Raw genomic sequence first — 12,119 nt, 5'->3', positions numbered from 1 at the left:
CTTGTGGAGGTCTACAATTTTTTTTCTGAGGTCTTAGCTGATTTATTTTGATTTTCCCATGATATCAAGCAAAGAAGCACTGAGTTTGAAGGTAGGCCTTGAAATACAGTCGTGGTCAAAAGTTTTGAAATGACACAAATATTAATTTTCACAAGTTTGCTGCTTCAGTGTCTTTAGATATTTTTGTCAGATGTTACTATGGAATACTGAAGTATAATTACAAGCATTTCATAAGTGTCAAAGGCTTTTATTGACAATTACATGAAGTTGATGCAAAGAGTCAAAATTTGCAGTGTTGACCGTTCTTTTTCAAGACCTCTGCAATCCGCCTTGGCATGCTGTCAATTAACTTCTGGGCCATATCCTGACTGATGGCAGCCCATTCTTGTATAATCAATGCTTGGAGTTTGTCAGAATTTGTGGGTTTTTGTTTGTCCACCCGCCTCTTGAGGATTGACCAAGTTCTCAATGGGATTAAGGTCTGTGGAGTTTCCTGGCCATGGACCCAAAATATCGATGTTTTGTTCCCTGAGACACTTAGTTATCACTTTTGCCTTATAGCGAGGTGCTCCATCATGCTGGAATAGACATTGTTCATCACCAAACTGTTCTTGGATGGTTGGGAGAAGTTGCTCTCGGAGGATGTGTTGGTACCATTCTTTATTCATGGCAGTGTTCTTATGCAAAATTGTGAGTGAACCCACTCCCTTGGCTGAGAAGAAACCCCACATATGAATGGTCTCAGGATGCTTTACTGTTGGCATGACACAGGACTGATGGTAGCGCTCACCTTGTCTTCTCCGGACAAGCTTTTTTCCGGATGCCCCAAACAATCGGAAAGGGGATTCATCCGAGAAAATGACTTTACCCCAGTCCTCAGCAGTCCAATCCCTGTACCTTTTGCAGAATATCAGTCTGTCCCTAATGTTTTTCTTGGAGAGAAGTGGCTTCTTTGCTGCCATCTTGACACCAGGCCATCCTCCAAAAGTCTTCACCTCACTGTGTGTGCAGATGCAATCACACCTGCCTGCTGCCATTCCTGAGCAAGCTCTGTACTGGTGTTTCCCCGATCCCGCAGCTGAATCAACTTTAGGAGATGGTCCTGGCGCTTTCTGGACTTTCTTGGGCGCCCTGAAGCCTTCTTCACAACAATTGAACCGCTCTCCTTGAAGTTGTTGATGATCCGATAAATGGTTGATTTAGGTGCAATCTTACTGGCAGCAATATCCTTGCCTGTGAAGCCCTTTTTGTGCAAAGCAATGATGACGGCACGTGTTTCCTTGCAGGTAACCATGGTTGACAGAGGAAGAACAATGATTCCAAGCACCACCCTCCTTTTGAAGCTTCCAGTCTGTTATTCGAACTCAATCAGCATGACAGAGTGATCTCCAGCCTTGTCCTCGTCAACACTCACACCTGTGTTAACGAGAGAATCACTGACATGATGTCAGTTGGTCCTTTTGTGACAGGGCTGAAATGCAGTGGATATGTTTTTGGGGGATTCAGTTCATTTGCATGGCAAAGAGGGACTTTGCAATTCATCTGATCACTCTTCATAATAATCTGGAGTATATGCAAATTGCCATCATACAGACTGAGGCAGCAGACTTTGTAAAAAATTTATATTTGTGTCATTCTCAACTTTTGGCCACGACTGTACATCCACAGGTACACCTCCAATTGACTCAAATGATGTCAATTAGCCTATCAGAAGCTTCTAAAGCCATGACATAATTTTCTGGAATTTTTCAAGCTGTTTAAAGGCACAGTCAATTTAGTGTATGTAAACTTCTGACCCAGTGGAATTGTGATACAGGGAATTATAAGTGAAATTATCTGTTTGTAAACAATTGTTGGAAAAAATTACTTGTGTCATGCACAAAGTAGATGTCCTAACCGACTTGCCAAAACTATAGTTTGTTAACAAGAAATGTGTGGAGTGGTTGAAAACTAGTTTTAATGACTCCAACCTAAGTGTATGTAAACTTCCGACTTCAACCGTATCTCATGTGGGAGGAGAATGAAGTTACCCCTAGACACTGATCTTAGACCAGTTTTGCATTTTTAACAAATTGTTAAAGTTGGTAATTGTGGAGGGTTAGCTGATTCTAGAGGCTGTTAGGCATATGTTGTAACAGTGTGTGTTGTCCATGACAAGAGAGATCATTATAGTGTTCCCCTGTCCGCCTCCTGCCCCAGGGTGCAACCAGGATGTAGACATCAGGAAGTAGAGAGACCGAGACACTGAGACCAGGAACAGGAAGGAAGATGCTTCCTATTATAGGCATCCAGCCTTTGAAACCTTCGCAACATTATAGCCTACAATGTGATTGTCAAGGGCATTTGTGTTACTCCCCCACAACATGGCTTCCGTTAACCAGGTTTAGCTACTCTTATTTTATTGGACACTCTGAGAATAGCTAAACTGAGCTGTTATTCAACAGCAAACGACAAGTGGTGACTTAATGAATGGAGTTAGTCTGCATGAGTAGCATGCTGTTAGGGGTGTATATATACTGAACAAAAATATAAACGCAACATGTAAAGTGTTGGTCAAATAAAAGTTTCCAGAAATTTTCCATACGCAAAAATGTGTATTTCTCTAAAGAATTTTGCACAGATTTGTTTACATCCCTGTTCGTGAGCATTTCTCCTTTGCCAAGATAATTCATCCTCCTGTCAGGTGTGGCATATCAAGAAGCTGATTAAACAGCGTGATCATTACACAGGTGCACCTTGTGCTGGGGACAATAAAAGGCCACTCTAAAATGTGCGGTTTTGTCACACAACACAATGCCACAGATGTCTCAAGTTTTGAGGGAGCGTACAATTGGCATGCTGACTGCAGGAATGGATTGTCCACCAGAGCTGTTGCCAGAGAATTGAATGTTCATTTCTCTACCATAAGCCGCCTCCAACGTTGTTTTAGAGAATTTGGCAGTACGTTCAACCGGCCTCACAACCGCAGACCACGTGTAACCACGCCAGCCCAGGACCTCCACATCTGGCTTCTTCTCCTGCGAGATCATCTGAGACCAGCCACCTGGACAGCTGAAGAAACTGAGGAGTATTTCTGTCTGTAATAAAGCCCTTTTGTGGGAAAAACTAATTCTGATTGGCTGGGCCTAGTCACGCCTTGATGGCTTTGGCAATGGCTGCTATAGCTGACTGATTCCTCTCCTCCCATTTCCTCTCTCGTTATGTTTGTCCACTAAACTCACACACTCCTCAATGTTGACTTTCTATTGGATACAGCTCAAGTAGGTAAGAGTCCGTCACAGACTCTCGAAGATGGCCTCTTGTTTGAAGACTTTAGAGGGACCTTTCTTTTCTGTCCCTCCCGCTCTCCTCCTTCTCTCACATCTTCTGTGTTTCAAAGTAGTTTTCTTCTTCTTCTAGGAAGGCACGACGCTAAAGGGAACAGTGTTTCATGTTGAATGCAGTGGTTGTATTGTAAGTGACTCTGGACTCTGTAGCTAGTTTGTTATTGTCACGGCTTCCTGTCTTCCCTTCCTGAGCTGGAAGCAAAGTGCCCTCAAAGCAATATCTCTGTCCGTTTCCATGAGTAAGCAGTAAACCCCTCGCCCCAGGGCCTGCTGCAGCACCGAAAAACAGGAGAGGGGGGGAAAGGAAGGGATAGAAGGGGGAAGAGGTTAGAGTTGTACGGAGATTCAGCCAGGGTATGAAGGGGTGGTTAGGGGCGAGATGAGATCGGGAGACCATGAAGTCTCTGCTGCTGTGCTGTATGTGGGTCACTGAGGAAAATGTAGGGTACTCTCTCTTTCCCTCCTCTCCTCTCTTCATCTCACAACAACTCCCTCGATGCCCTCCATATGGCGAATGAGCTGAGAACATGAATAAACTATGTCCATGTCTATGACTAGAGGGAGAGAGAGACTGAAGGAAAGCCTCCTCGTGTTTGACTTGGAACAGAGAGTCATGTCATTGTCATAGCATGGCTGGGCTCTGAGGTGTTGTTGAGATGATGACAATGTAAACTGTAATGACAGTTTAGCAACGGGGACAATGTTTTGGAAGTGGTTGCCAATCATGAGTGTTGAGGCCTTTGACTAGGGCAGAGGGATGTTGACTGCCATTTAGCTTGATGTATAAACATATTTTTGTCTGGGAATCCCCCTATTAACTCGAGACGCAAACAAACACATACACTCACATGCACACACAAACGTACACACACGCTCGCCCCACACACAAATAGAATGGGTGGGAAAATAGTGTTGCATAATTGTTATGGAACTCGAGGCCGGTCATGTTGTCAGACAAAAACAACCTTTTATTGGTCCCACTCCTCTCTTCCTGGGTCATGTGATTCTGTAATTCCATTGGAACATGACAGGGACAACAATGTCCTCTCACAAAGCCAATCAAGCCAGGGCCGATGTCAAATGACACCCTATTCCCCATATAGTGCACTACTTTGGCTAGAGTTGGATCTGCCCCCCCCCCCCAAAAACAAAACGTATGGAAAATCGTTGAATTAGAAATGTTAACATGAAATGTCAATGTAAAAGCTGAGAGTGTGATTTGTATGAAAGGCATGGCTGGCACCATGTTTTAACTGCAATGTAAAGAGTCTCTCTGTCATTCCCCTCTTCAAAGGGTGCCAGTGTATTAGTGTCATTGTAAGTGGGCCATGCTGTACTGTGGGGTTTCAAACACAGACCCTCTCAAGAGACCGATCCAGAGGAGAGACTCAGACATGGCTTGGATGTGCTGAATTACATCGAAGATAGTTTGTTCAAGGAAAAGGGAATCTTGTAAAAGGGTGACTTACTGAACACGTGTTAAAATAGTCTCCCTAACACTTTTCCATCCACTTTTCCAGAAACTCTGAAGACAGAAAGCAGTTTGAAGTCAAATACAAGGTGAACACCTACAGTGTGTTGATATTATGTTTAAGTGATTGTTAGTTATTTTTGGCCCACATTGTCTAACCAGCAAACTGGGAACATTCCCAGAACATTAGCTAAGATTCCCATTAAGTTTTAGTTAGGGGTTTTATCTAACATTAGGATGATAGCATCCCAAAAATATTCAACAAATATTTTTGATGGAATTCTTTATTTATTTTTTTAAAGAATTGTTTTAATGAAATATCCTTGGAATGTTCTAACATTAACTCAAATGTTGTGCACAACATCTGTAACAACCACCGCAGAACATTCCCCGAATGTTTTCATTAGGTTTCCAGGTAACACAATGTACTATTTCAAGTTTTTAAATCATACTGCCGCAACAAAATGTGAGAGCAACGTTCTGGGTACGTTCTTACAACATCAGGTGAATGTTTTATGCCAACATTGTATAATCATCAGCACAACTGGACAGTTTTTGTGTTATGAGAACATTTGCCGCAACCTAATGGATGTTCTGGGAACTTTCACAGAAACAATTTTGGTTTTCTGGGTATGCTTTTTATTGCAGGTGAGGAGCAACACCGACTTTGTAGCTTGGCAAATCACTGCTCGGCATCAAATGAAAAAGGATGCACACATTTGAAGTGCCCGTTGCTGTAGTATAGAAGCCAACCTGATGAAGGCAGGCAGTAGTATGGTTTGTGTAGCGATGGTTTGCCTGGCAAGGAGAGGTGGTCAGGCCAGCTGGGAGTCACATGGGCCTACTGTGGGCAGGTTGGTGTGTGGGTCTATTCAAAATGGTGTCCTTTGAATAGGAACGGGGGAGTCAGGAGGAACAGATGCAAATCAAATACATGGAAAAGGCAAAGCTCGAACAAGAGCACAAGTGTTTTCTGAGTGTGTGTGTTTGTGTCTGCGAGCGTGTGGCTGTGTGTGTGGGCACGTGCGTGTGTGTGTGGGCGCGTGCGTGCGTGTGGCTGTGCGTATGGGCTTGAGTTTGTGATTTGCATTAGTCATATAAGGACACTAAAGAAATAATTAACCATGATTAAACAACCAGCAACAATGTACTTTATAAAGCAAAAATAAAGACATTTACCATTGGGAATAACCAGGACATAGCTGTTCTATAATATTATTTGGGCTGTACTAAGTCATGTCATATGTTTCCTTGTGCCACATCTATCAGTTACAGATACATCAGTGGTATGATAAGAGGTCAAAAGGCCATCTTTGACCTATAACCTACTGTCCACTCCTAGTAAGTGTGTGTTGATGTTAGTCTCTTAACAAAGATCCTCATTCTGGTCATACTAGGTCACATTACTTTGATTAGATCACAAAAGGCTGATTATCTGGTTCTGTTGTGGTCCTTTTCCTCAGACTGTTTTTTATTGGCCAGTTCCATATATGGGACAATGATAGCTGAGTCCCTTATGGCACCCTATTCTCTTTATAGTGCACTACTTTTGAACTAGTGCACTACTTAGGAAGTTAGGGTGCCACTTGGGATGTACCTGATGCTGGGAATACTGTTGACGAAATCCATCTGCGTTGCTGACTTTAGGGGTTACCATGACGATCATGATGAACATTCTTGTAATTTTTAGGTCTGCAGCCAAGCCACATTTGTCTGGGTGTTCCCCGTTATGACAGATTTAACAAAACCTGCTGTTTCTTTCCCTGTTCCTGCTTTCTCTTTTTTTCGATATCGTCTCTCTTAGACAGACAGACAGACAGACGGACAGTGTTATTAGTTTTGGGGATTTGCACAGTAATGCTTAGAATGACATGGTTCCTGTGGTCCAATGATCAGATTATCAAATTTGATCAAATTTGCATCCAAAAATGGCTAATCTTATTATGGCTGATGGAACCATAAAAATGATGACTTTCCATGCACGTGTGTCTGCACATGTATGTGTGTGTATGTATGAATGACATGGTTCCTGTACGTACGTACGTACGTACGTACGTACGTACGTACAGTACACAGTACTCACACACACACACTTGGCATGCAAAAGCAGTGCCAGTCAAGCCAGACTAAAAGGCCTGATAGCACCCTTGACCCCATATTCAGATTGTGTTTTTTGAGCCCCTCTGGCGTCGTGAGAGCGTTCTGTTTGAGCAGTGAGAGGAAACCTGGGGCCTGAGAAACCCTGGGAACAGAGACAAGAGGGCAGAAGGCCCCTCACACGGGTCACTATGTAAAGCATCATTCAACCATGGAGCAACACCTCTCTTTATATAGCTCAAGAATCAGTTCCAGAAACATTTCAATTCTTTTGGGTGTTTGAGGCACACTTAGCTTAGTGGTTACATGATACACTTTGTACTTTTCAAGTCTGTGTAACCAAAGCTTCTGGTCAACATAGTAAAATAGAATATCACTAGTGTCTATTTATTTTTGGTCACACAGAAATATGGGTCACAGTTCAATAAACCAGATGATAGAAAAAAAACTATTTTTGTTGTTGTTTAAAACGTACACACCCGTGGCTGATACTAGTCAGCCAAGGACTAACAGCAAGGCCAAGACGGCGCCGACTGCATTTCCACTCTTTGCTAGCTAACAGGCTGCTGCCGTTTCCAAATCGTGGTGATTTAAGGTGTGGTTTCATGTTGTGTGCTGCAGGTGTTGGAGAGCTTTAAGATCATGGACTACAGTCTGCTCCTGGCCGTGCATGTCCTGGACCAGAGCCCAAAGGAGGGGGGCGAGCCGTGCCAGGCAGGGGGGGACGGCAAGCGGCCCGTGGCCCAGAGGGTCCTCTACTCCACAGCCATGGAGTCTATCCAGGGGGACGGCAAGGCTGCCGAGGCCCACACCACAGACGACACGTGAGTCAGCTCACCACAGGAATACTGCTCATACAAACACACATACACAGTCATATACACAATCATATACACAATCATATACACAATCATATACACAGTCATATACACAGTCATATACACAGTCATATACACAATCACATACACAGTCACATACACAGTCACATACACAGTCATATACACAGTCATATACACAATCACATACACAGTCACATACACAATCATATACACAGTCATATACACAATCACACACACAATCATATACACAATCATATACACAGTAATAGTTTGATGACATGTATACACTGAAAGATGCACTCACTACGATCAAAACCCAACCCTCACCGAGATGCTTTTAAGGATGACTTGGCAGATAATCCTGACTGACTACATTCTGTGACTGGACTTGTATTTACTGTGCTGTATTTCAGGATGGGTGGAATTCCTGCCAAATCACACAAAGAAGAGAAGCTGCTTATTTTCCTGGGCATCATCGACATCCTGCAATCCTACCGGTATAACATTACTTCATAACATGCTATAATATAACATTTATTACGTGGCATAATGACATACTATTACATGTTCAGCATAATATTCTGTAACCTGGAGTTTTCTGTCCCTATGTGGGGGAGGGGAGGTAGAGAGGGGAAGAGGAGAGAGACGCAGAGGGAAAGAGGAGAGAGGCGCGGAGGGAGAGAGGAGAGAGGCGCGGAGGGAGAGAGGAGAGAGGCGCGGAGGGAGAGAGGAGAGAGGCGCGGAGGGAGAGAGGAGAGAGGCGCGGAGGGAGAGAGGAGAGAGGCGCGGAGGGAGAGAGGAGAGAGGCGCGGAGGGAGAGAGGAGAGAGGCGCGGAGGGAGAGAGGAGAGAGGCGCGGAGGGAGAGAGGAGAGAGGCGCGAAGAGAGGCGCGGAGGGAGACGCGGAGAGAGGCGCGGAGAGAGGCGCGGAGGGAGACGCGGAGAGAGGCGCGGAGAGAGGCGCGGAGGGAGACGCGGAGAGAGGCGCGGAGGGAGACGCGGAGAGAGGCGCGGAGGGAGACGCGGAGAGAGGCGCGGAGGGAGACGCAAAGAGAGGCGCGGAGGGAGACGCGGAGAGAGGCGCGGAGGGAGACGCGGAGAGAGGCGCGGAGGGAGGCGCGGAGGGAGACGCGGAGGGAGGCGCGGAGGGAGACGCGGAGGGAGACGCAGAGAGAGGCGCGGAGGGAGACGCAGAGAGAGGCGCGGAGGGAGACGCAGAGAGAGGCGCGGAGGGAGACGCAGAGAGAGGCGCGGAGGGAGACGCAGAGAGAGGCGCGGAGGGAGACGCAGAGAGAGGAGCGAGACGCAGAGAGAGAGAGAGGAGCGAGACGCAGAGAGAGAGAGAGGAGCGAGACGCAGAGAGGGAGAGACAAAGAGAGAAAGAGGAGAGGGAAAGGGGGAGAGAGAGACATAAGCTCCTCAGTGTGAAAAGCCTCTAGCACCAGAGAGACAGAAGTCTCTAACACTATTCCCTGTCCTTATCTCAGCATCTCTAAGCTGACCTCAGGACCAACACAATGTAAAGGATAGCTTCATATTCTTACCCATATATATATTTTCTTCTTAATCCTCTTCCCTCACCCACTATTTGGTGTTTGCCTGCCTCAGCCCATCAATTCAAGTGTAAAATGTAACTAGAAGGGGAGCGTATTACATTAACCTAATATTGCTGTGGTTCCTGTTCTTGGTTTGGTGCCAGTTTGGGGGGGGGGGGGGGGGGGGGGCTACATTTGTGACAAGGCTTCTTGTTTGTTTTTTTTACCTCAGATTCATTAAGAAGTTGGAGCACTCGTGGAAAGCCCTGGTCTACGACGGCGTAAGTTGATATGCTGCAAATCTGATACGTGTCCTGAATACACACCATTCATAGGTTACTTTCTTATTGATCTAAAATAAACCTCTCTGATAAAAGCTTGTATTGTCTTCTGTTCTGTCCTCAGGACTCTGTCTCAGTGCACAGGCCCGGTTTCTATGCCAACCGATTCCTCAAGTTCATGAGCACTTCGGTGTTCCGGAAGACTCAGAGTAAGTCTGCTGGCTCTTGTTCCTCAGTCCCCTATGACAGGGACACCTGTATTTATGTTAGGACTTTGAACTGGCACACATGCCAGGCAATGGGACCAGTAAACAAGGGTAGTGGGAAACATGGGTAGTGGGAGGTTTGAGTAAAAAAAAAAATGTAAAAAGAGTATGTAGACTGTACCTAATATATTTTCAAATAACTGTGCTTTTTCTGGCTCACATTGATTTTGACCAAAAACATTTAAAAAAAATAGTCTGTGCGGCCCTCTGTTGAATTTCAAAATCCCGACGTGGCCCTCGAGCCTAAACATTTGCCCACACCAGAGACTGAGACAAGTTAATCCTTCAGTGTGGCACGTACAGTTTAGTCAACTGTAAACTATTGGAAATCTTATGTTTGTACAGATTCCTAGTTGGATTTGTTTGTTACCTGTAATATCAGGTGATTGTGGAGTGGATGTGATTTATAGACGCTTTAGGTCAGCTTTTCCCGAACTCGGTCCTGGGAACCCGAAGGGATGCATGTTTTTGCTCTAGAACTACACAGCCGATTTCAAATAATCACAGCTTGATGTTGAACAAAACCCAACCTTCCAGTAAATATAGAAAGTCGCTGTGTTGAAAGCATCAACACAGCTGTGTTGATGTACAGAATACATTTCTCCTGAGAGGAAGTGATTGTGTGTTACCAGTGTAGTGTGTGTGTAGAACAGGTTATGTTGAAGATCCAGTGGCATATACACACTGTTGTCAGTCAGTTAAACGGGTCAAGTTTAAAACCCTTCCTCAGCTCTTCTCTCTGTGCTTTCAGGTTACACTGACATACTGATATACACTGAGTGTACAAAACATTAGGAACACCTTCCGAATAATGAGTTGCACCTCCTTCTGCCCTCAGAACAGCTTCAATTCATCTAGGCATGGACTCTACAAGGTGTCAAAAGCGTTCCACAAGGATGCTGGCCCATGTTGACTCCAATGCTTCCCACAGTTGTGTCAAGTTGGCTGGATGTCCTTTGGGTGGTGAACCATTGTTGGTACACAAACTGTTGAGCGTGAAAAACCCAGCAGTGTTGCAGTTCTTGACACACTCAAACCAGTGTGTCTTGCACATACCACCACACCCCGTTCAATGTCACTTAAATATTTTGTCTTGCCCATTCACCCTCTGAATGGCACACATACACAATCTGTCTCAAGGCTTAAACTCCTAATTTAACCTGTCTCCTCCCCATCTACACTGAAGGGGATTTAACAAGTGACATCAATAAGGGATCATAGTTTTCACCTGGATTCACTTGGTCAGTCTATGTCATGGAAAAGAGCAGGTGTTCCTAATGTTTTGTACACTCAGTGTAGATTTCTGACATTGCTTCTCAATGGTGTTGCATGTTAAATTGGTTTTGTTCTGTATTTTGTTATTTTACCAAACAGAATACTTTTCATTTTACCAGACGTTCTTATCCAGACCAATTTACAGGAGCAATTAGGGTTGAGTGCCTTGCTCAAGGGCACGTCGACAGATTTTTCACCTAGTCGGACGATGGGATTCGAACCAGCGACCTTTCAATTACTGGCCCATCACTCTTAGCCGCTAGGATACCTGCCGGCCTTTTCCCAGGAATAGCTTGTTGTTTTCAGAGAGGAAATGGTTGCCCTCTGCCCCATGTTTGGGTGGTGGTCATGACAGCCCAGTGTGGTGGTGATTTGGGAATCAACCCAAGGGGCTGAAGCCCCTCACTGCAGGGTTTTGACTCGGGGGAATATGTCAAGATGATATAAAGCAGTGTTACGGAACAGTGTGGCCCGCTGATTTAATGAAGATGGTTCCTGGGATGATTTGGGATTTAGCTGCCTGGTGTTATTATGCCTGCTTCTGCACAGTGAGATACGATGAGGATTTCATGCTCTGCTTGGGAGTCAGAATGGAACGTCTGGGGGACAGTTGTGTAATAATTATTATGCGTTAACAGTTTGATCTTTTTACTGCTAATTTGGGACAGTCGCTCCGAGCCTGATTATGCACGATAATGGTTGCAATCAGGATAATCTGTTCCCTCCATCTCTCCCTATTTCTCTCTTGCTTCTCTCCCCTACCTCCTGTCTTCTCTTGTTCCTTATTTTCCTCTCTTCCCCCCCCCTCCTCTTTCCTTATCTCTTCCCCACCACTCATTTACCCCTCCTCTCTCCGTTTCTCTTTCTCTGTTTCTCGCTCTGTGTTTCTCGCTCTCTCTCTCTCTCTCTCTCTCTCTCTGTTTCTCTCTCTCTCTCTGTTTCTATCTCTCTCTCTCTCTCTCTCTCTCTCTCTCTCTCTCTCTCTCTCTCTCTCTGTTCTCTGTTTGCTCTCTGTTCTCTGTTTCTGTTT

The 12,119-nt window shown here is 45.0% G+C and overlaps 1 protein-coding gene across 2 annotated transcripts in view; it reads left to right on the top strand.

Annotated features, from left to right (window-relative positions):
* The window catches only part of LOC115164381 (phosphatidylinositol 4-phosphate 5-kinase type-1 beta-like), a 71,620-nt gene extending 61,628 nt beyond the window's left edge, over positions 1-9,992 (top strand). For both annotated transcript variants that reach the window (XM_029716804.1, XM_029716806.1), the window contains exons 8-11: positions 7,516-7,718; positions 8,147-8,230; positions 9,500-9,548; positions 9,673-9,992. In XM_029716804.1, coding sequence (XP_029572664.1) covers positions 7,516-7,718; positions 8,147-8,230; positions 9,500-9,548; positions 9,673-9,885 — 549 coding nt within the window. In that variant the 3' untranslated portion in view covers positions 9,886-9,992. The remainder of the gene's footprint in view (positions 1-7,515; positions 7,719-8,146; positions 8,231-9,499; positions 9,549-9,672) is intronic.
* Positions 9,993-12,119: the final 2,127 nt, after the last annotated feature.

Source organism: Salmo trutta, chromosome 27 (assembly GCF_901001165.1).
Source record: "Salmo trutta chromosome 27, fSalTru1.1, whole genome shotgun sequence".
NCBI lineage: Eukaryota > Metazoa > Chordata > Actinopteri > Salmoniformes > Salmonidae > Salmo > Salmo trutta.
This window is presented reverse-complemented; position numbering and strand designations above follow the sequence as displayed.